Below are 24,910 nucleotides of genomic sequence, written 5' to 3'. Positions count from 1 at the left end.
GGAGGAAGAGGAAAGAGGACAGATCATCACGGGCCCATGGCTCTTCCCAGCACTGTCTCAGGACCCTGGCCCTGAGGATGACCACTCATCCATCCTGAGTGGCTCTCAGAAACAAGTTGCCGCCGGTACCAGCATCTCCTCACTTCAGCAAAAGGAAGATCATCGGAACCCCAGACAGGAAGCCGGGCCTCCCCTCTTTTATAGATCAGAGAAAGGCAATCCAATACCCTTTGCTCAGGAGCAAACACCCAGCTCTGCATTCTTAGACCCTTCTGCCCACCCGTCTGAATTGCTCTAGACCTGGAGGGAAGTCTGCCATGCTCCTGGCACAAGCCTGGCGCACATGCTCAGAGATGGGCACGGAGAGGGAGGCTCTGCCCTGTGACAACCCTGCCCCAGTGACCTCAAGTTATCTGCCTTTATTCCCCCCTCCTTCTGTCTTGCCATTAGAATATTCTAGAATGAGGTGATATCCCGCCTCTGCTTGCCTCTCTCTTGACAGACCGCACTACCTGAGTTTCCTGTGTCAGCCCTGCTGTAAGGCTCTCCTGTTTTGGCTGGAATGTGATGGATTGTTGCAACTGCAGTAATTAGGTTCTTAGAAGTTAAGTAACTTGCTTCCCTAGCCCCTGCCCTCCTTGCCTTGGGGGACCCTAGTAATTGCTAGGAGAGGCATTTGTCAATCATCTGGCATTGACTGACTGCTCAGGGGTTCCCCCTAGCAATGGCTGACTGTGAGCCGGAAAGGGAAATGCTTCAGCCTCCTTCCCTGCCCTCCCTTTGTACCCTAAAACTTCCCCCACTTGTAAGCAGATGACAGGCTCAGGGTTTTATAGAGACCCCTGTGTGTACTCCCACTTCCCAATGAAAGACTCGTGTTGTCTTACATCATTCTTTCTCGTCTGTCTTTCCTGCCTGCTGACGTTTTACTACCCAACTCGGGAAATTGATACTCATTGGATTCCTTAACTTGCATATGAACTTTGAATATGTTATGTCAATGACTAAATTTCTGTTAAGATATTACTAACCCCTAGACACCTTAGGACAACAGAATTTTACTTCAATGTGATTTATAAAATTGTAGATGAAGTTTAATGTCTTCCATTTAAAATTAACTTTAAAATTGTAAATTTAATTATGCAAACTAGTATTAGAATTCCAGTCATGAAGTAATGACTGAGCTGGCAAAATTGAAAAATTTGAGGAAATAAAAAGGCTTTTTTTGCATTATCTGGGAAGCTCAGTCTGAAGCTGCTTAGATTTTGAGCAGTGGTGTTATCCCCACCTGGGTCTACAGAGCAATCGCTATGGTGGAAAAGTGTTAAATCCAAAGAACGTTCTATCATCCAACTCAAGGGAATTACCCCCTTACGATCTGAAGCTGGCAGCTGTGGCACGGAACTCTCTGAACACAACACCCCCTTGAACGCGGTGGCGGGATGACAGGAGGAAGGGGCAGTGCCTACCAGATGCCTTATGGACTCTGGGTGCCCTCGGTGTGTGCTGTGAGAGTTAATGTTCACAGCACATCCTTGGGATGCCCATGTTTATCACACCCATTTCTCAGGCTCCACACTGGGGCTCTGAGAGGGTTCATAGTGACCTGAAGCCACACAGGTGCCGAGCACAGGACTTGAGCTTCAGGCTTCTTGGCTCAGAGTCCGTGTACTTTACACTCCAAACCACCTCTCCTTTTCAGATGCTGAACTAGCCAATCCAGCTGTCTGTGAACACGCGCTGTTTGACTCAGCATTTCACAGGGAAATGGAAGGGGAACGAGCATGTATGCTCCCTTCCCCAGGAAACCATATTCATCAATTTGAAATTTTTTAGCCATCAGACCCAACTTACACAGCAGTGTTTCAGTCTATAACATGGTGAGCAAGACAGTGCCAAAGGGAGCTTCTATGGTGGAGGGCAGGGGCACTCTGCTGCCGCCTGCCCAGCATCTTCTGAACACTGCAGCAGGACACTCAGAGCTACCCTCAGCTGCTCAAGGCAGGCTCCAGCACCCTTGAACATCACCTTAGGGTGGCAACCTGTGCTTACAGTGAATGTTAATAAGGCCAGTTCCAGATCATCCACCCTTCGGGGGGGGATGGTCATCTTGTGAAAAAATTCCAAAATTCCAAGCATGGTTGTATACACACACACACACACACACACACACACACACACACACACACACATTATCTATGGGCTAGGTCAACATCAACATGCCTGTATCCAAGACAGAATTACTTCTGACTCAATTCACATTTGTTTTCAAGTTCATGGTGACTGAAGTTTGGGTTTATCTTGCCGCTGCTGATTCCTGACCACCATCTTTTTCCTTTAGGTTTTAGGAGCACAGTGTGATTTTACTCTCTGATCATTTCCATTCCATTTTCATTATGTCTCCAGTTTTTTTTTAAAAAAAAAAAAGCAAAAATGTGCATTTTTTACTATTCCAGGACAAGCATGAACAGGGAGAAGCAGAACTCTCTTTGTAGATTCCTGTATCCATGGCAATGCCCAGAGCTGCTGAGATGGCCGGTCCCTCGCAGAAGGTCATGGGTGCTAAATTAGATTCTTGTGATGACCAACACAGGCTTCTGGCATAAGTGAACATCCCACCAAGTAATTGAATACATTTCTAGAACCAAATAAAATCAATTTGTTTCTGAGTTACCACCATCTTCTCTCCGAGTAAATATGTCTTCTCTGTGTCATAGCTGTACACCCACATATCGTCAGAACTGATGGCCACCTGACTCTGCCGTACGAGACCATCCGGAACTCTGTAAAATTGGATGTCCTATAACCCAACCCAGAACCCGTCAAAAGTTTGATCTTCATATAAAAGTGGCTTCCAGTCATCAACATGTTGTGTGCCCGAGTCTTTTCAGTACCTCATGAAAATAATGAATGCACTCTGTCTCCAAGGAATTAGGGCCTCAGCTCCAGAGACATTATAATGGCTTTTTAAAGGTTTGTTCTCTGTAGAAGTATAGAGAGAAGAAGTAGACAGCAGCAAGGGACCTCGGGCGCATTCCCACATGGGATTGTAGCTCCAATGAAACTACGTTCTGATCATTCTCCTTTCTGTCAGGAGGGTGAGCATGGCCAGCTGGAGCTGTTTTCTAAAACGACGAATATGTCTCTCCAACATGTAGCGAGGTCACATTACACATTCTTGAATGTTCAGTTGGCTCAGAGCTTCTCCAGATATGTGCAATTTCACACAATCTGCTGCAGAAAGAGCCTGGAAAACAAAGATTGCTGCCTTTTACTTCTCAGCTAGAAAACCCAGAATTACCTCTTAAAATCTTAAGATATTTAGATGCCTAAGGATGATAATGTGGTACCCTGGGAAATTAGAGACATGGCAGATTCTATTATCTCAGCTCTGGAGTTCATTACTGAGCAGAGAAGTCAATTCTAGCTAAAAAACAAAAAGTTATTCTGTGTGTGTGTGTGTGTGTGCATGTGTGTGTATGTATTCATGGATGCATGTGCATGGATATGTATATGTGTGTGCATGTGTGTGTTCACGTGTGTATGTGTGAATGTGTGTATGTACACGGATGTGTGTGTATGAATGTGTATGTGTGTGAAGGGTGTGTTTTCACATGTGTATGTGGATGGATGTGTGTATGAATATGTATGTGTGCAAGGGTGTGTGTCTATGTGTAAAAAGAGAGGAATAAATGCAATAGTATCAAGGAAACAAGCTTGCACTGTGCATCTCTGGCTACGGGAAGTAGAGCATTCATAACATAGAGGAAGTATCCATAAATAACAGAGTTGCTGGCATGACTGAATGGCCCAAGGTTATTCCTAGAACATTTCTTGAGAGCAGTTTTCAAAGGAAAAGAGGAGGAGGCCTGATTTCACCAAGGGAGCCAAGACTCTAATGTTTGGATGCTTAAAAAGCTGGAGAGCAAAAACCAAACCCCAGGACTTTACGAACGGAATGGAATGTCCAGTGGTCAGCTGAAGCGAGGTGGGAGAGGGGTTTGGAAAAGCCCCTCAGTGGTATTCTTCACCGCCAGCAGTGCAGATTCCAAGTCATAACTATGGAGCAACAAACACTCAGGCTCCTAAGCTGGGGAGTGCACCAGCAGCCAGGATGGCTTCCCACTGATTGTAGCTGTGTACCGAGAGCCACCGTGTACCCAGAGTGAGCGTGTGTTCAGGATGGAACGTTACTTAGCACTGGGAAGGAGACGATGTGAAGGGAACATGACGGTGAAAGCAAAGCAAGGGCCCGGGTGAGACCCAGGTGTTTCTGTGGGTTCTGTATGCGAGCCAAGAAAGAGCCTCCTTCCTCCGATGCTGGGCCTGACTGGGACCTGCTCCACTCCGTGTCATTGCAGTGACCACAAAGCATTCCTGACCGAGGCCGTTACAAGGTGCTCAGTCGACAAGAAGGTGTGTGTGACACAGTGGTGAGCTGGTTCTTCTAGAGCCATCTGACTCTGCTATTTTCAAATCTCCGGCCATCTTTGGAACTCAGTTCCTATCCAAGAGGGAAGCAAGCACTGTGTCTGGCTCATGGTCATATTTGAAAATGACATGTTAAATCAGAAGCGAGTACACAGTAAGCCATTGGCGCCCACTGCTAGCAACTGAGAAAGTAATGATCTGTGCATGCTAGGTCAGTGGACCAGCATAGTAACACAGACAACAAGAGCAGCTCCAAGACATGAAACAGTGGTGAAAAGATAAAAGATTATATCTAACAATAAGGGGGCGGTCTCTGAGGGGTGATGAACATGTCTGTGGTCTTGATGACCAGATGTGTGCACAAGCCTTCCCTCCAAACTCTTCAGACTCACATGCACAGCTTTTTATATGTCAACCACATCTCAGTGAGAGGATTTTAAATTAAAATATTAAATAACTATGGTTAGCATCAAAGCAAAGAAGAGAGCATGCAAGTTTTAGCATCCGCTGGTATAGAAAGCAGATCTCACTGAAGGATTTTTAAAAATAACACATAGTCCGCTAAAAACAGCAGGGGATCTGCCACTCTCACCAAGTTTAGTTTTTTTTCCCACAAAACTTTGTAAAATTTATACTTGATTTCAAAATGCTGCCGAGGGGGTCCATTAGTCTTTGGGTTACAAGCAAAATGTACACTGTTCATTGCGATCAGCGAAGAAAAGCGTTGGCACAGAAGCTAAGAAAATCTACTGGATTTCACATCAAATTAAAGTCTGGGATAGAGCAATGTAAATGAAATCACATGCAGGCAAAGTAAAATGCCAAACAGCAGTGATGGAAATCAAATCCTAGGCAGTCATTCTTACAGCCAGTTACTAAGCAATCATCTATAGTCACACGTCCACTTTCAGAGATAAACATATTAATGTATGCAGAAGGAGGAAGCCACTTTAACACTGAGACGTTAAAGGTAAATGCAGGGACCAGACAGACAGGTCAGCAGGCAAAGGCACTTGCCACCAAGCCTGGCGACTCAGCTCCGTCTCTGGAACTCACACCGTGGAAGGAGAGAACTGACTCTCACCTCCACATACAGACTCCGCACACGTGCACCCAGTACCCCTCCCATAAACAATGCTAAAAAGAGGAAATTCAGATGTATACTCACCGGGTGAACAGCGGAAGAGTTCTCTCCCCAGTGGCTCTCTCCCTTGGTTTGTGTTTCTTTGCTCCCGACTGTGGACTTTGAAGATGTGTCCAGTTTTCCCGTTAATTTTACATCTCTCCATGCAAACAATGCCTTGGGAGTAGATCCTCATTCTGAGCACAGTGTTCACGCTCAGATTCCTCAGGGCGCCTCACAGGCAGCAACGCTCTGAGTATCCCTGGCTTGCAAAACACATCCTAGAGGAAGGGTCTTCGCTGCATCAGACTAAAAAAAAAATTCAGGCTTTACAGGCTACGTGTGTGTTTCTGACCCTAGGGAAGAGTGTGTGTCTGTCCCCTCTGCGTCGAATGCCTGAGAAGAGGCTGATGACGTGCCGTGACCTGGATCTTCACAGCTGCGGTTCTTCAGTGGGAAGACAGACAGACGTCAGGAGTGACCAGAGGTCACAAACCAACCATGGCAAGGCAGAAGCGGTATGGTCTTCCAATGGAAACCCCATCCTCTCAGTCATCACTTGAGACTGGCGTTCTCCAAAGGGAAGGCTGATCACCGAGACTTTCACTGCCCGGCGCAGGCAGTGTTGACTTCCTGGAGCTCACAGGGAGACTGTTATCTAATGGGCCTCACAGTCAGAACCCGTCAGACCTCATCACTCACGTGATCCAACCTACCACCAAATATCTCTCTCTCTCTCTCTCTCTCTCTCTCTCTCTCTCTCTCTTTATATATATATATATATATATATATATATATATATATATATATATATCATACACACACACCAACTTACAGAAGCATGCATCTAAGGAAACATATCCCAAACCAATAACACTAAGTTTCAGCTGTCAGATAAACAAATGACACCCTGAGGTTTTGGATGAACAACAAACGCACACATGTATACACTGTATATGTGACACAGTGCATCTCACACTGTACTTCTTAGTTCCTGAGTCTGACGACCCTGCTGTAAAAGTGTTGACAAACAACGGCCCTGGGATTCCAAATGCCTCTGCCGGGCTGCCAACCCGCTCTGCCCAGTACTCACCCCTTTCTGGCAGGCTCTGAGACCCACCTCTGTCGAGTAAGCTTTCTACATTAAAACAAAGCTGGTTACCTTCCTCGGGGTAGCACTCCGGGATCCCATTTGCGCCCATGATAAGGTTGCCGGCTTCGTCCTGTTGTTCCACGGTCCCAGGGGGACAGGTAGGAGAAAGGGTGGTAGGTTCTGGAGTGGTGGTGGTGGTGGTTGTCCTCCGGGTAGCTCGAATTGTAGTTGTGGGACGCCTGGTGGTGGTCGTGCGGCGCGTGGTAGTGGTGGTGGTCCGGCGGGTGGTGGTCCGACGGGTGGTGGTGGTTTGGGGTTGAAGGGTTGTGGTGGTAGGCACAGTGGTGGTCGTCGTGGTTGGTGGCATGGTGGTGGTGGGAGGATGTGTGGTTGTTCTGATGACCTCCAAACCCACCAGGGGCTTCCCTCCGAGACTCAGGATGGGTTTATCCTGGGCACTGGCCAGAGGTTTGCCATGTCTCCCCTGCCCAAAGAGGGGGAGACCATCGGGACTCACCATAGGAGTTCCTCCCAGATCTGAAATGAAGCCAAGCAAGACGTAAGCAATAAGGTGAAACAATCCAGGGGACAGAAAACACAATGAGAAAGCATCTTCTCAAAGCGTATGCATGCCTACACTTTAATCATCAAAAGACAGAGGAGCAATGGCGTGTTTCTGAGGTGTGGTATCTGTTGCTTTGCAGAGAGATGGGCTTAGGAGACTGCCCATCGTTCCTGCTATAGAACTACATAAACTCTTGAGTCGGTGTGCGCCACATCCAGAGAAAACTGTCTGTTAAGGGAAGTGGTCCATTGCTTGTTCTTTCTATCCCTCGGGGAGAAAACATGTTAGGTTAGGCTAGAGACTGCAAACATTTCCACAGAAGTCCAGAGAGTAAGACTTTTAAGCTTTCCGGGCCAGGTGGAGCTATTCGACTCAGCCCTTGTAGAGCAAAACACTCAGCAGACAAAGCCCAAACAATACATAAGTGATGAACTAGATGATACATAAGTAAGTGTTCCTGTATTCCAAGTTAGCTTTCGTGTATGGACACCGAAATGTGAATTTCATATCATTTTATCATATGCCACAGACATTCTTCTTTTGGGGCAAGGGGAAAGAGTTATTTTAAAATGTAAGAACTATTCTCACAGTCTTCCCAATCAGGCAGTACAGCCTGTGGGTTATCCTTTTCTGACCTGAGTTCTAAATGGCCAAGTTCAAGAACAAATTAGAGAACATTTCCAGAGGGGGAGACTGAAGAAACAGGGAGACTAAAACCATGAGAAAAAAAGCTAGCTCTGGCCCCATTTGGGGACCTTCTTCCCACACGGCTAAGAGCAATAAGACCATGGAAACCATTAGAAACAAGGGGTTGGGGAAGACAAAAGCTACCCCGCAGCTCACTCACCCACGATGGTGCGACCATCTCCCCCGAGTCTCACCCGGAGAGGGTTGCCGTGGGAGTCTTGGAGGTATCTCCCTTCAGCATTGAAGACCAAGCCACGATCCAGGTCCACAACCTAAACCAAGACAACACAGATGGAGGGGTACTGGGGATCCCCAAATGTTCACATCTCCAGCTGTGGGCACAGACATGTGAGCATCCACAGAAGAAAAGAAGTGAGAGAGAAGCCCTCTTGTTGCTATCATTCGCAGTGTCTGCAAAGTCAGATGCAGTCACATCTTGTATCATATTGTTTGCCTTGTATCGCTGCTTACCTATATGAAACAGAAGCTGCTCTGCTTCCCAAATATGCAAAAGACATTTCAAGTATTTTCCAGCCATTTAGTACATCGTAAAAAAGAGCCAACCTCAGAATCCATCAACTGACAGATGAACTTAAATAAATAACGGCCCAGGAGCAGCCAATAGAGGAATATGAGATCTTGGATATAGTGACCTAGCTTTATGCATATCCAGGTAATGGGACTGATAATTTTGTAAAAAAAACAATTACTTTATACATAAGCTTGAAAATGTCAGACATGTGTTCTGGAAAGGTATCCACCAAAATGTCCCCAAGAGGTCACTTCTGAGAAGCAGTTTTGAGTAAAGAATGTTTGTTTCCTTTTTCTTATATTCCTTATATTTAATGAATGAATAAATAAATATTAGTAGTTGCTTAAAAATATGAAATGTTTTCATTGTGTCATGTTAGAAATAAGATTTTGATTATTTAATTAAAAAATTTTAACTTATAGAAATATTATAAAATATAGCATACAGAAACTTCTTACTCTAAGAAATTGTGAATCTTGGAAATTTATTGTTTTCCCTTTGAGAAAGAATCTCGCGCTCTTTTCTGATAGTCCCTCAGTGTGGTCCTGCCCCCACAGGCATCCCCGTCTATTAGTGAGCCTTCAGATACACACGGGGCTGACAAGGCCATAGTGCTCCCACAGAGGAACACCTGAAATCCACCTCTACATAACCATAATGCAAAAATGTCCTGTTCTGACAGCAAAACGAGACATTTGTGATAGATCCTCCTTTCAAAATCAGCTCTGATTGCCATTCAGCTTTTGGCCAGGGTAGTGTCAAGACCTTTCCTATTCAGAACCATTCATAAAGCAATTCTGTTTGATTGTCATGGCTCTCATCCTTAGGCCATCTGTGGTGAAAATTTTCAGACACTTTCAGTACATGTATTTTTAAAACCTTTTCATCGTAAGTAGAAAGCTTGGCTGGTGATTTCTACAGTGAGGTTTTCAGGCCCTGAATACTGTTTTCTTTTTTTTTTTTTTTCATATTGAACTGATATTTATTTCAGGACATGCCATGTCAAAATAAAACAAAAGAGTCAATCCTTGCTTTTAACAATAACATGTATTATAAAAGCACTTTACAACTCCATCCCATATCTGAGTATACGTTACAGGGTATGTGGAGTAATGATCATCTCAAGGTATTTCTCTACTCAGACCATAATCCAAGTGCTCCCCAAGTACTACAAGGTGGCAGTAATTGAGAGGAAGAGGAGGAAAAGGAAGAGAAGGAGTCAGGTTTTCCCAGTTCAGGATTTTGTTGCAATGAGGAGGTAAGGAAGTGTGAAGTTATTTTTGTTGTCTTTCATCTTTATACTGTGTTAAGTAATGCTCACAATATAAACTCAGTAGGCTTCTTTTGAGCTAGAACTCAAAATGTTTTCCCTGCAAACAATGTATTTACAAACATGTTTATTGACTTACACAGCAATCTCACAATAACTAGTAAAGATTAAAAGGGTGCACTCCTAGGATTATTTGTTTGCAACGTTTCAAGGGAAATACATATTGGCCATGGTGATGAAGCTCTAAATACTCAACAAAACACCTACAAACTCAAAGTTTAAAAAAAGTTAGATCTATATAAATAAGTTAACTAGCAGTTTAGTTTTGTATTTAAGCTACAATTAATCTTTTTTCTTTGCTGAATACTGTTTTCTATCCACTGTCTCAACCCCCAAAATCCCCGAAACATTTGTCTTAGCCCCGGGCAGGAGTTTAGCATATTCATCATGTTAGTGAAAAGCACTATGACATATTTTCAGTTTCAGTCAGACAACAGTCAGATGCAAGGGATTAACTGATAAAACAGTCTACTTGTTTAGTTTTTCGGTTTGGGTTTACTATTTCCTTTACAAAGAATTTGAGACAACTAACAAAAAATAAATATACTATCTAATTATATACTAAACTAAAAATAAAAATTAAATATAGGGAGGAATGTAGGAAAAGCCATTCTTAGGTTCCAGGTAGCTGCTGCGGTAGGACCATGAATTTCTCTGATCTTCCTGTCAATCAAGTCAAATGGAAAAACCCCAGAGTGGGGTTTTCCAAGGCTAAGCCTCACTGATCACCAAAGACTTTCTAGACATTGAAAGCAATTATATTTAAGGAAGTTAAAACCAGGGATGGGAAAGAAAAAAGAGAACATTTCTACTGTGGAGTGGCTATCGCCTTTGCTAAACATGAGACCTATCCTTTTCATCTTTCTTAAGCTGTTAAATTCTAGAACAGGATGTGGCACCTATGCAGTCCCAGTGCCAGAGAGGCTGCAGAGCAGGAGGATCTCAAGTTTGAGGCCAGCTGGAGTACTCTGAAAATTTATCAATAAGAGAGGGAAAGGGAAGGGAAGGAAGGAGAGAGGGGAGGGGAGAAGAGGAGGAGGAGAGGATGAGAGAGGAGAGGAGAGGAGAGGAGAGGGGAGGGGAGGAGAGGGGGGGAGAGGAGAGGAGAGGAGAGGAGAGGAGAGGAGAGGAGAGGAGAGGAGAGGAGAGGAGAGGAGAGGAGAGGAGAGGAGAGGAGAGGAGAGGAGAGGAGAGGAGAGGAGAGGAGAGGAGAGGAGAGGAGAGGGAAGAGGAGGAGAAGAGAGGGGAAGAGGGAAGGAGAGATGAGGGGGAAAAGAAAGAGGAGAGGAGGGGAGAGGATGAGAGAGAAGGAGGAGAGGAGAGGGAAGGGAAGAGGAGGGGGAAGAGAGGGGCAGACTGCCTGATTTACTGGCACACAGTATCCATGGTTTTCTCTTCCCAACACTTAAGAACACCTTGAGCGTGTAAAGAAGTTTACCTTACCCACTTTGTTCCTTGAGGACCATTGATAATCTTTTGTCTGTTCGGTTTTCCAACACTACCAGGAGGTATGTTCTCTTCTACATTTGGTCGTCCATTATAACCTAGATAGCGGGGAAAGAAGTTCCTAGTAAATTCAACCTTCCTAGACCACTGACTTCATCAACCTGTAAGTGCAAACGCTTCATTTCCAACAAACACAAAATAGAATCTCAACCAGTAGCATCTATGTATTAGATAAGTTTGCACTGTGATTTCTACAGGACAATGAAGTGACATCCTGACCATGCTGGGGGACTGAGGATAGCCTCCTAAGTACCTCTGTACATGAAGGTTAAGACCTTAATAGCTCTAGCTTCATTTTCACCAATGGGAAGGCAGTGGAATTGCAGAGAATAGTGGGGATGATCTCTAACAGTTTTAACCACCAACCAACAGGACAGCTATTTCCAGCTGACCCCTGTCCCAGGTCCCAGTCATCGTGTGATGTCCTGGCGTGCTGGGCTCTGCAGCGCAGCTTGAGAAGTTAAATGAGTTGTTCCTGACCAGCTCCTCTAGGGGAGGTGGCCTTTATTATCAACTGGTAGCCTCTGAGGCCCAGGCTGACTTCAGGAGAAGAGTCAGGGCTTCTGACAACACTGCTGGTCAGACTTAGTTCATGCCTTCCCTTGTATAGCAAGCATGCAGTGTGCTCTTTTACATACAAGACACTGGTAAACTCTACGTCTAGCGCTATGTCACAACAATCCTAGGAGGAAAGCTACCCCCACACGGGACAATGCATCAAGCAAATGAACATGCTGCCAGGCACGGTGATTGATGCCTGCACCTCAGCACTCAAGGGATAAAACAAGAGAACCGCTTTAAGTTTGAAGGGAACTGGAGCCACACCGTAAGAGCCAGGCCAGTCGGGACTAGACTGAGGCACCGTCTCAAATGAATGATTTAATAAATCAATAACTAATGCCACCAGATTCCCACACACTTGCTTAAGATGCTCTAAGAAACTCCAGTTACATACGAGGGAAGTGCAAGGTTCAGCAGAATGCAAATTTAACGCAAATGCCAGGGATCCTGCCCTGCCTGTTCACATGGACCCTAGTTCATAGCTGCCTATGTTCCATTGTCTGTTACAGAATTCCGGGCGTGTGTTAGCCTGACCCAACTCTATGACAACTTTACCATGTGCTTTCTGCAGGTTGTAGACACCATTTGGTGAAGAAATGTCTAAGAAATTCCTACAGAAGATATTTGAAATTGTGCTAGGGTTTATTTGGTTAAGTTTTACATGTAAAAGATAAGGATGAAACAAACAGAAGACAAGCCTGTACACACACACACACATATAAGCACACACAAACACAAGCATACACACATACATGCACAAAACACACACATATACACACAAGCACACACATGCACACATACATACCCAAACACACACACAAACACATGCATATGCATACATACACACATATACATACACACATACATATATATACACACACATACATGTATTATTACTGTTGATTCCTTAAATATCTTCTGTCAAGTGAATAACTGAAAATAACATTTGGGTATGACACATCGTCCCAGATGAAGGGGCAGTTTGGAGGGTGACAATATTCTCGGTGTCCGAGCTCAGATATCTCTGATGTGACTTGAAGCAGGCAGTTCTGACCTCTGCGGGTCAAACCCATCTAAAAGCAGTGGCCATTGTACAACCAACCAAGGCCCCAGCACACAACTGAACAGAGAAGTAGAAATGATGCCTGCTTGGTTATCATGGATGCTTAGTAACACAAATTAAAGTAAGCTTTAAAACAACCACTTAGCACTTTTTAGAAAGAAATATAAAAGGTTGGTTGGCTAAAAGTGAGAACCAATTACCTTGTGCGAGAAGGGGTCTCGGTGGGTGGCGCGAGACTGGGGTCCGGAACCGTCGCTGCATCCGCTGGCGCAAGGAAAGCATGGGCGTTGTGGAGGTGTAGCTGGGAGGGGCACGGGTGGGATACCTTGGCCAGGAGTGGGTGCTGGCCATGGGACTTGCAGTAGCAGGGTTTCGAGGCTGGTACCGTGGAGGTGGGTGTGTGGCTATTGAAGGGCTGCCTGGTGGTCGCCTTCCAGGGATGGCGTTCTCCTCCTGCACAAGGCTCCCTCCCTGGGGAACCAGCCCAACCGCAGCCCTGTCTTTGTCAAAGTTTCTGTCCGCGTATTTATTGCCCCCGTGGGAGGAGGAAGAAGGCCACTTTGAGGTGGACAGAGAGTCTTCCTTGCCTTTTAAAAGTCCTTCCTTTTCCTCTTCCTCTTCCTCCTCCTCGGTAAAGACTGACTGCAGAGATTCAGGAGGCAGGGGACCCTTGGAAGGGGAGATCTTCACTGGTGTGGCCTGGAATCCAGCCCTGCCAGGAACCTGGGCCCGGGGATGGGGGCTGCCAGGCCGGCTGGGTCTCACAGAGGCTCCTGTGTGGCTGGGCTGAGGGCTGCTCTCGCTGTTCCCTGTCTGGGAGCCCACCTGCCCATGTCTGAATGTGGATGGAGTGGCATCCTTGGCACGAGCCGAGGGAGTGAGAGTCCGGGAATCTGGAGTCTCAATTTCAGTGCTGTTTTCCTCATAGCTGCTTTGGGACTCCTCATCCTGACTCTGGGAAGCCGAGGGGAGCACCCCATGGGAGTTCATTGTGTGTGACCGGTCACGCCTTGACTCATCACTCTTACTCTGAGAACTAGAAACTTCTGAGCTGCGGCCAGGTGTCATTCTTCTGGGAACAGTGGACCCAGGGAAGGGCTGTGACCTCGGTGCTGGAAGCCGAGCAGGGGGCAACTGGCGGCTGGTAGACCCTGGGGATGTCTGATGGGCGTCCTTGTTGGTTCTCTGTTCAAAGTCCTGTGCCTTGGAGGACAGAGGGGATTTGCCCCCAGGATGTACATCTGCTCCAGCAGCTTTGGGGTTTTCTGGGATGGGATCCTTCCTGTACAAGCTAGCCCCTCTCTGGGGGCCTCTTCTTAGGGTGTCCCATCCCCCAGAGGCTGGGTGCCTGGACGAGGAAGGTGTACGATCGTTGACCACAGTGGCTGGAAGTGGCTCTTCATCCTCACCATCTCCATAGACATTAGACCTGGTGTAAGATGCTGGCTGTGAAGGAGACCTGGTGAGGACTTCCGGAGCTGAGGTAGACTGAGGAGACCCAGAGGGCTGCAGTCTTAGTCCCCGGAATCTGGGGAATCTGTTTGGATTTCTGCTGTGGGCAGAGAAGGGCTTATTCCGTGTCAAACTGAAGTGTCCCAAGGCAGGCCGGGTTTGCTGGGTCTGAGCAGTGACCTCAGCCTGCCTTCTGGTGTCCCCTGCATCTCTGTCAACATCTCCTCCACCATCAGAAGTGTCCTCTCCCTCTGAGCCTTCTGTCAGGGAAAAGGGGCGAGAAGAGCCGGAAGGTGGCACGGCAGTGCGGGAAGGGGCATCCTGGCGGTCCTTCCAGCCCCTAGAAAGCTGGGATCTGGAGTGTGGTCGAGAGGAGCCTCTGTGCAGGGGGCCGTGACCCAGGGGTTGGGCCGCAACACTGGGATCCTCCTCACTGGTAGAAGACTGAGCATGCCTTGATGCAGACGACTCTGCCTTCGCCCCTGGGAGCAGCCTGCTTTTGTCCCTGAGCGTGTTAGAAGCCACATGGTGGCGAGGGGTTGCGGTGGGCTTGGACCCAACTGGATTCTTAGTTGTCTGGTAAGAAGCAGCTTTAGGGTCAGGGGAAACTTCTTGATCGTCCTCATTTTGGTTCGTGGAATCATTGTCTGTAGAGCTGAGCTGGGTATAGGTAGAAGAGACTGAAGTCACTGAAGATTCAACCCTTGGATGAGGGTGGGGGACCAGGGAGGAGCCACGCCTATCCATCCCCTCCTTGCGGGGCAGCACTGGTAGGCCAGTCCTTGCTGGAGTCCTGCCAGGAGCTGGAACCCAATGACCAGATCTACTTGGTACCCTCAGGGGTCGCCTCCGGTCTAGGGTTTCCACCCGTGATGGACGAGGATCTTCAAGGGAATCCAGCTCCTCCTCACCATTGACGTCCGTGGTCTGGGGATCCAGCTCCCCCATTTTAGAGTGAAGTTGTGTTTTCCGAGGTGGAACACCATTAGCCAGGATTTTGTTCTTTAAGTCAAGGAGATCATCCATGGCATTTTTGGCTGGGGGAGTGTGTTCTGAAGAAGCTGCAGTTTTAGGAGTAAAGGGAGAAGGCTGAGGTTTCTCAGGTTTCCGGATGTTCCTTCCATCCTGGTGTGCACTGGCCTCTGGGGAACTGGCTGGAACAGATTTTTAAATGGTGGGTGTTAGGGGAGCTTTAGGAGCATCTGCCATCCAGTGTGGAGGAGTTCCACATGTCTCATTGTAACTGATCCCTTCTAATTCCTTAGACCACGACACATGCACATCCCCAACTATAACATTCTTTTTGTTCTTGTTCTAGTTTACTTTGTATAACAGAGTTCTAGATCCTATGTGTGGATTGAATCAGGGCATGCCTCAACTGTATCATCTGAAGAAATTCTAGAATGAGGGCTTAGGTGGAAAGTCAGCCCTCCGCATCCATGGATCCTGCAGACTCAGATTCTGCCAATCTTGCCTCAAAAACATTTAAGGAAAAAAATGTGTCTGTACTGACCGTGTGTAGACTCATTTCCCCCTAAGTAGTATAGTGTCCACACCGTGTTTCCACTACATTATTGTGTAAGTAGGCTAGGGGTGATTTGGAGCATACAGGGAAATGTGTGTGTGGGTTCTATGCAAGCACTGCTGTTTCAGAGAAAAGGACGTGAACTTCTGCAGAGTTGGCATGATTGGGGGTGTTGGAACCAACCCCAAAACACTGAGGCATGTCTATGAGTCACTGGTTTCATAAGTACAAGGTCTTAAGTAGGGCTTTCTTAAGCTCAGTACCAGTATGATGCCAATGTAGCATGGCTGTTCTTAATGTCAAGCAACCTATACTCAGTTTCAGGAGAATGGCCGATGGAACTTGTAAGTGGCTTGAGTGAGCTCCAAGCTTGAACACTCTGAAGCCCCACCAGGATTCTGTCTCCCCTCAACACACTTTCACTTGCTTTCTCTCTGACCTAGCGTGTCTTTCATATTGGATGCATTTGTATATCCAAAATTAGGCTTAAACTAGAGCCCAGAGTCGACAAAACAGTATCTTAAACATATCCTGTGGTTCATTCTGTCTTGAGAGAAGAACAGGCTGAGGGAAGGGAGGTTGTATTGGGAAGGAGTTCCTACAGCAACAGGGGACCTAGAGGGAACAGGCAGCTTTTTCAGTGTCTTCCAGCATGAAACCATGGGGCTTCGCAGCACACAGGGGAGACAGCTATGTGTTTCCAGAATAAATGCCGAGAAGAAGCAATGAAGGGAGCCTGGTCCACAAGCAGACCACCCCATCTCTGGATCTTTGAGAACTTGTTAGTTTTATTACTGATCAGATAAACCAGGCAATTGGAAGTCTTCTGAGAAATGTTGCACCCCAAAATACTAGAGGACAAAATGAGCCATTTAAAGTATACAGCATAAGGCCTACAATTAAAAGGCCAAATTAAGCTTACAAACATGTTCTTTCCCTCCCAATATAAGCCCCAAGTAAAACACTAATACTAAAGTAATCATATAATCAATATATTGATAATACTGTCAATAAATTAATATCAGTAGTAACATTTTAGTCTTTGGAAAGATTGATTTCAAAGGGGACTACAGAGCACTTTAGGAACAGCTGTGCAAACTCACCCCTGAAAAATCAACTGAGCACATCTAAACCCAAAAGCATGATTCAAAGTAACACAAAACAAACAACAGGAATGAGGAGAGAGGAAAAGCGCGAACACACAATGCTTACTTGTTGGTATAGTGACAATGAAGGCTTTGGAGTTTGGCCCCGGGCCTCTCCTGTTTGTGGCCCGGATTTTGAACAGATAGCGTTCCCCAGGCTGCAGACCGTCCATCAGGGCAGAAGTGGTGTGTCCAGAGAAGGTGAGGGACTTTGCTCCAAATGGTTTGAGAGCCGGGGCATATGAAAGAATGTATTCTGAAATGATTTGGCAGACGGTTGGAAGGAAGAAAATGAAAACAGCCCTGCATCCAGCAGACGGACCGTGGAGGCAGAATGAGTTAGAGCACACATGGCTGAAGCTAACACCCTGGCGATGACCACCTGGTCAGCAGCTGCAGTGGAAGAACGGGGTGCAAGGCAAGCTCACACTCATTAGCGTCCCCGGAAGTCACAGGTGGGCAACTTGCTAGCTTAAGCAAATGAAGCACACGAGGTAGGGGCAGTTGTCTATACATATACATATATATATATACATACACTAGTTTGGGGGTTCCATTTACTTACAAACTTTCTATAGCGCCGTCAGCATACCCCAGCATAAGAAACCAAGGGACCCCAAAAGCACCGACTTCCAGAAACTGGTTCTGAATAACTCCTCACATCAGCTTTCATTTACCACGTTGAGTGACTCTTAGTATATTAACTCAGAAAAAAATTCCATATCTGGTGTAAAATTTCATTCTTGTAAGAATTATAAAAGTTCTTATTCACTCTGTGCTGCTGAGAATACTTCATAGTATTTGAAACTGCGAAGGAAAGTCACTGATAGAGCGGTGTGGTTCCTAACATTTCCATTTTTATTGGCTTGTCTATAAGCACAGAATGCCCTTGCAGTTTAGCAACCACAAACAGTTCAGTATGAGGAACTGCTTCTTTTATTACATCTGAATTTTGTTAATATTTATTTATATTTAAGCTTCTTTATTATATTTTTTGAAATGAAAATGTAATTACACCATTTTGCCTCTTCCCCCTCCTACCCCTCTCAAGCGTCAGCCCTGAAATTATGTGTATACAAATAACATTAGCTGGGTTGGGCAGGTTGTATCTATATATTTAGAAACATGTACACACACACACACACACATATATATATGCAACAATAAAGACAAATGCATAGTTCATAGTGTCATTTTAACGTTCAACAAAGAATTGCCCTTGCCTATTCTCTCAACAAATTTAAGATTCCAATAACTTACCAAGCTATTATGAGCATGACCTCAGAAAAAAATTCTTTGGATCCCAGAAAAACCACGCAATTACATGAGTTTAGGGAATCTTTCCCCTTCCTCTAAGGCCTCAGCTTTTCACAGTGCACTGAATATAGAATATTTTCACCTAGGAAAGTCTTTGCACCATCTGTCTGGGGAACACAGCACTCTTTTCTCATAGAACTTGTCATTTATAATCACAAAAAGTAAGAAGTGGGTGAGCTCCCGTCCTACAAAACCTTACAATTAGATTCCTTAATGGATTAGGTACATCTAGAAAAACTCCTAGCCATATCAAAATGTGTACTCTCTTACTACGTTTTATGTTTCCCAGACACAGAAAATATCCCCAATTTATCATGAATTTTAATCTCACAATTATACCCATATGGAAACTAATCAGGGTTAAGATACATAAATCTCTTCCATCTGTAAGAACTCAGTAGCTCTCATTTCTGGCGACCTGTGGTTTCCTTCGGCATTGGTTGTGATATATACTAAGATGTGAGACAGAAAAAGAATGAGTCTGTATTATGAAAATAAATTCACTAGATGAGCAGTAACTACTGTTGTCAAAATCTGAAAATCTAATTAGCCAAAAAGTTGTCTTTACTTCCTTTTTAGAAGCATTTCCAGCCTCGCAGTCCTTAGACACAGGGAGCCAGGGTTTATGTTTTCATAAAAATCATGACTTAAATTGGCCAGTTAAATATATATTTGTTTCATTTGTTCCTGTGGCACATGGAGACAAACATCTTTTGAAGAAAAAAATCCATTTTTCTAAAAAGTGAAAAGAAAAGAAGTATAGGAGAGTCATGCCAATCATCTTCCTGGAGACACATTGTTCTAATAAAGTCACATGACATGTGAGCCACATCATCTTACGGTTCAATGAAAAAAAAAATGAACCATTCAATAGTTTCCTTCGGGAAATTCTCAAAGGAGACTGGTCATGGTTTTCTGTGTTTCTCTAAGCCTGAACAAACTCCTCAGAGCTTTTGTTGGTACAAGATTTAAATTTGCAAACCAAACCTAATGTGGTATTTTGAATGTAATTGGCCCCCATAATCTCATAGGGAGTGGCACTATTAGGAGGTGTGTCCTTATTGGAGGAAATGTGTCACTGTGGGTGGGCTGTGAGGTCTTCTATGCTCAAGATACCATCCAGTGTCTCAGTTCACTTCCTGTTGCCTGTGCAAGATGTAGAGCTCTCGGGTCCCTCTCCAGCACCATGCCTGCCCGCACACCACCGTGTTCCACCACGATGATAATGAACTGAATGTCACCCCAATTAAATGTTTTCCTTTATACAAGTTCCTGTGGTCATGGTGTCTCCTCACAGCAACAGAAACCCTAACCTTGTAACAATAGAAAGATTCCTTTCTCTAATAGAGGTTCCATCCTTCCTACTGTGAGGTGCACTTGTCAGCAAAGCCAGGCAAAATCCAGCGTGAGTCTTTAAAATGTCTCCAGATTTCTGAACCTTTTCCATTGTTTTCTTAGCAGTCCCAACAGACTACTTTGCAGCTTCACCAGCTGTACACATATCTTTCTCCTTTTATCCTTTTAAGGCTCTGATAATCTTTTTCTCAATTATTTTCATCCTTTCCTTGACCCAAATAAACCAATGCAGGCTGAAATTTAGGGAACAAATCCACTTTCTGGAAGTTATAACTTAAGGTTTTCAGCCCCATTAAAAGTATTTACTGTGTCATTAAAGACCTTTATGGTCCCAGCAGACCCCTGCCAGCTTCTCCTTTCAGGATCTCGCAGGCACAAGGGAAAGCTCTAGATTTAGCGCAGGGTATAAAGGCTATGACAACACATAGTTCAGTTAAAAATGTCTCCGGGGTGACTAGCCTAAAGATCCCGCCTGCAGGAAGATCACAAGAATAGCTGGCAGGGGATCACGTACAGCTCAGGAAGCCTCCGTGTCCCCTGGGTTAGCATCTCACGGTACCAGGTGCCTGTCTAGTTTCTGTCAGTCACCAGAGTAGCGTTGCTCAGGAAGAACAGTAGCGGGTAAGGAGGAGACAGCTACCTTTCACTTTCCCCTCGGTCTCTGGCAGTGCGTCCCAGGACACGGTGACAACCGTGGGCTTGCCACTGACTGGCCAGACATTCAGGTTCTCTGGGGCAGTGGTGGGAGCTAGAGGATGGCAGAAAACAAAGATGTCACAGGGCTCTCGTGGACCCTCCAAGTGGAGGTAGAGACAGGCCCCTCCCACACTATCTACTAAATAGATGACACACAAGTGATGGCTCTATACTAGCTTTCTGGAAAGTGACTTAATGTCACTTCCTCCAACTCATGCAGCGAGTTTAGAAACAGGCTTTTAGAAATTCCAATTTTCTCTTCTGGCTCAATATCATAGAATCAGAACTGCAAAATCTCTAACATCCTTTCGGTGCAACTTTTGTCTTTCTGACAGGGACTCACTGTTACCCTAGCTGGTCTGGAACTCGATAAGTAGACCAGGCTAGCCTTGGATTCACATAGACCCACCGCTTCTGTGTCCCAAGTGCTGGGATAAAAGTCATGCTGCCATATCCAGCCTCCTACAGCTTTTAAAGATGTAGTTCTGGCTGTTATTGAGTAATATTGGCTACAGAAAAGAAGTTCCCTAAATTCAAATATAACCCCAACCTCAGGAAGAGCATATATCAAAAGCTAGGCCACCCAGGGACAGCCGTGGCCACAACAGCAATTTGTGTATGCTACATCCTGGAACTTGGTAGGTTTGACACGGCATAAGAACATTTTGGCAGAAATGGGCTACTACAGTACAAAGGATAGGTCCAACACAAACTGTTCCTTAACCTCTTCCATTTCTCTCTTTCCCTTTTAATTTAATAGTTCTGAACCCAAACTCTAACTCTAATACAAACTCTACTAGTAAGATTTTAGTTAGTGAGACTTTAAACATGGCCGGCGCTACCCTGTGTCACCCTGACTTCTCAGTTACCAGTGGTCCCCAGTAGAAAGCCCAAGGCCATTTCAGACACAAACCAGATTCCGGCGTTCTCTGGAAGATGGAGGCGCTCCACTTGCCGTCTCGTTCACCTTGTGAAATCCGGACTGCGAATTCATACACCGTGTCTGGGATCAGGTTGTCCACCAGTACACGCCTGTTAGACACTTGCTTGTAATCCCACCTGGCCGACTCCCCCTTCTCACGGTAGCGCACGGTGTACTGTCTATGAGAAAACACAATCAACAATCCTCGTGGGGGCCAGAGTCTTTGAAGCTGAATTCCAGATTCCTTGCTGCTTGTTTCTCCCTGGTGACTTTTGGAAGGTGAGCGGGGAGATGTGAGGAGGAAAATCTAAGCTTTGACTGTGTCATTGGCTCTCAGAATCTGCAGACAGGGTCCCTGGAAAGAAGTGTAAAACAGGCCAAGAAACATAGAGTGTATTGCTGTCCAAGACTGAAAATGTCCTGGTGTTCCAAAGACCAAGCAGAGAAGACAAAAGGAAGGGGTAAAGGGAGGCAGACAGTGGTGTGTGTGTGCACATTGCCTGAAGAATGAGACAGTCCCAAGAACTGGAACTGACTCCAGGTAGCCAGACACACACACACACACACACACACACACACACACACACACGAATGCACACACAAAAACCCTCATTTCATGCTCATTTGGGCATGTTCTACAGACTCAGAACAGGGAACACGTGGTCTTGAATAGACTGGCTGCTGTGAAATGGAGCAGGACAATGTGGCTTAGAGAGGCCCAGTATGATCTGCAGAGGGAGAAACACCCAATGTACTGATTCTCAGAAAGCCCAGACAGCATACATCTACAACACTCTCAGGACAGCAAACTCTGAAGCCTGGACGTCTTTTAATCAAGCTTTCCTTCATGCCTTCTCATTAGAAAGCCTTTGAGGCATTAAAAATGTTCTGTTCAGGGAGCAAGAGAGTTCAGTTGGTAAAGTGTTTGCAAGGCAAGTGTAAGGACCAGAGTCTTATTCACAAAAAACCATGAAGGAAAAAACCAGGCATGGGGGTACATGCTTATAATACCAGACAGGGTTGCCCCAGGACTTGCTGGCCAGCCAGCCTAGCCTACTTGGCAAACTTCAGGCCACTGAGAGAGTCTCTATCAAGATCATAAATAAAAAAGACAGAAGACACCTGAGGAACAGCAACCGATGTTGACATCTGGCTTCTGCATGCACAGGTACATGTGTGTGCATACAAGTGTTATCAGTTATGTGTAGATGGCAGGAGAAGGCATCAGCTGAAGACACAGCACAGCAATGGTTAAAGCATTCCTTCTGAGGAGAGTTCTAGTTTCCTCTGGTTTTCAACAAGGCATTGGAAACCAAAGCCCAGGGGTAATTATGAATGCTTCCTGTTGGGGGAGAGTATACTGACAGAGAAGCACAGTGACTGCTCTGAGCACCTCAACAGGCATCATTCCGCCAGCAGACAGTCAAGCCTATCCTGTACCTACTAGGGATCATAGTATATACACATTCATAATCTGACCATTGTATTTCTTATATTTCAAAGTATGTCCCACTTTCCTGCTGTAGACAGGTTTGAAACTCAGTACATAGTAATCAGGCTACAAATCTTTGGCTTTTTCTTGGTTGTACAAACTATCAAGTCTTAGAACATAGAAAAAATTTTTTACTCATATTCGTGGAATTTCTCTGCAGTTTGGAAAACCATGAAACTCATATAAAGATGATTCTAACTTGATAAAGTTGTTTTGTCTGTGGCTACTACAGATGGGTATAAAAGACAGACCAGCACAACATCATGAGCTAAGAAAAGGTACTCTTTGTTACACACAGCAAGCAGGACATGACATACTTCAGAGGTCAGCGAATGTCTACAGAGAAGCCACGTGTGCACCATTCAACAAGCATCTACCACTCTACATAAAAATCCATCCTGCCTTGACTCTTCAAGAAGACTCCTCTCACTGTGAACACTGCACAGAGGGAAACTGAGGCCAGGGAACAACAAGCATAGGAAATTTCCACAAAGACAAAATGGAGCCTGAGAGATGTGAATTCCTGTTCCATGAATTACACTCCCAGGGCCTATTTGATTTGCAGGAAACAGCTTGCCACAGAGTCCTGGAACATTCAGTAAAAAAGAGGGGTTGGCACCCACACAGGCAAGAAAATTAAATCAGGATGGAGAGATGGGTCTGTGGTTAAAAGCACTGGGCTCTTCCACAGGATCCAGGTTTGGTTCCCAGCACCTGCAATGGCGGCTCACAAGCATCTATAACTCCAGTTGCAGGATATCCGATGCCCTCTTCTACTCTGTAGACACCAATCGTGCACATGGTACACGAGTCCACATGCATACATGCAAGCAAAACACTGATGCACAAGAAGTAAAATAAATAAATCTTTACAAAGCTAAAAAAGAAAATTACTGAATGAAGTCCAGAGAAGCTGTGTTCCTCATACATAAAGATAAGAAATAAGCGTATGTACCTTGATGCGACAACTCTCTTCTGTTTCTCCACAAGAGGGTCCACCCAGGCTACGAGTACGGACTGAGATGACATGACCCGGACACTGATATCTTCAGGTACATCCAGCTCACTGTCCTCTGGAATGACAGTGGGCACACAAAACGGCTCCTCTTACCATAGGTTCTCTACTGACTTCCTCAGGCCAAGCCATGCCTAACTTTTAGTTGCTTGTTCTTAATTCAGGTCAAACGAGATGAGCAGAAAGATAAGAGATCACTCTGTCTGTATTGGGGGAGAGAGGTCAAAAGAAACTTTGCCCCCGAAGGAAGTGGCACTATTAGGAGGTGTAACTTTGTTGAAGTAAGTGTGACCTCAGTGGAGAAAGTGTGTCACTGTGGGGAGGGCTTTGAGGTCTGTTTTGCTCAAGCTTCACTCGGTGTGACACTGAGTCTGCTTCCTGTTGCCTGCAAGATGTAGGCCTCTCAGTGCTTCTCCAGCACCGCGTCACACCATGATGATAGTGGGTTGAACCTCTGAACTCTCATCCACCACCCCAGCTGACTGTTTTCCTTCATATAAGTCGCTGTGGTCAAGGTGTCTCTCCACAACAATAGAAACACCAGCTAAAATGAGGGAGATCTCCACTTTTCTTAACCATTCTCTAGGAAGTAAGGAGTTCACTGTAAAAGCTAACTGAGCCAAGCAGCATCAGAGGAGTGCAAAGGAGCTGCTACCCCTTCTTAGAAAACGCTGCAAGAAACTATGAGTTTGCTCGTTACATGCTGCAAATTTCTTAGAAAAATAAAACCTTCATGAGGCAATGTGGGGGGTTGAGTTCACATTGCTATTCCTTAGAGATCGGGATGTGAAGTAAAGATTCTGCTTTAAACAACGGTTATGAATTTCATGGGAATCAATGTTCTTCACATTTTGGAGTATGTGGTTGCAAGGCTGATTAAATGTTATATTCAGATATGAGATAGAGGTAAGTTTGTCAATTTCTTGCTGTCATTTATTTTTGTCATCAAAAATGTAGTAACAAAGTTCACCGTCTTACTCTGGTCTGTAACTAACTAAGACCCACAAGGTGTCCTCAGCTTTGCTTGTAACTCTCTTATGTTTTGGTTTTCTGTATATGGGTCATTTAATTTCAAAAGAATACATATTTGACCTAAGTG

At 45.3% G+C, this 24,910-nt stretch overlaps 1 protein-coding gene across 3 annotated transcripts in view; it reads right to left on the bottom strand.

Moving 5' to 3' along the window:
* Fndc1 (fibronectin type III domain containing 1) overlaps nucleotides 1-24,910 on the bottom strand; it is a 79,824-nt gene that overhangs the window by 19,817 nt on the left and 35,097 nt on the right. For all 3 annotated transcript variants that reach the window (XM_050135843.1, XM_050135842.1, XM_050135844.1), the window contains 8 exons: nucleotides 23,752-23,869; nucleotides 21,296-21,483; nucleotides 20,327-20,434; nucleotides 17,081-17,269; nucleotides 13,092-15,497; nucleotides 11,205-11,305; nucleotides 8,060-8,171; nucleotides 6,717-7,184 (listed from right to left, as the gene is read on the bottom strand). In XM_050135843.1, the coding sequence (XP_049991800.1) occupies nucleotides 6,717-7,184; nucleotides 8,060-8,171; nucleotides 11,205-11,305; nucleotides 13,092-15,497; nucleotides 17,081-17,269; nucleotides 20,327-20,434; nucleotides 21,296-21,483; nucleotides 23,752-23,869 (3,690 nt within the window). The remainder of the gene's footprint in view (nucleotides 1-6,716; nucleotides 7,185-8,059; nucleotides 8,172-11,204; nucleotides 11,306-13,091; nucleotides 15,498-17,080; nucleotides 17,270-20,326; nucleotides 20,435-21,295; nucleotides 21,484-23,751; nucleotides 23,870-24,910) is intronic.

The sequence above is a fragment of the Alexandromys fortis genome, unplaced genomic scaffold, assembly GCF_014885135.2.
Source record: "Alexandromys fortis isolate MF-2015 unplaced genomic scaffold, M_Fortis_MF-2015_v1.1 scaffold_23, whole genome shotgun sequence".
Classification (NCBI taxonomy): domain Eukaryota; kingdom Metazoa; phylum Chordata; class Mammalia; order Rodentia; family Cricetidae; genus Alexandromys; species Alexandromys fortis.
This window is presented reverse-complemented; position numbering and strand designations above follow the sequence as displayed.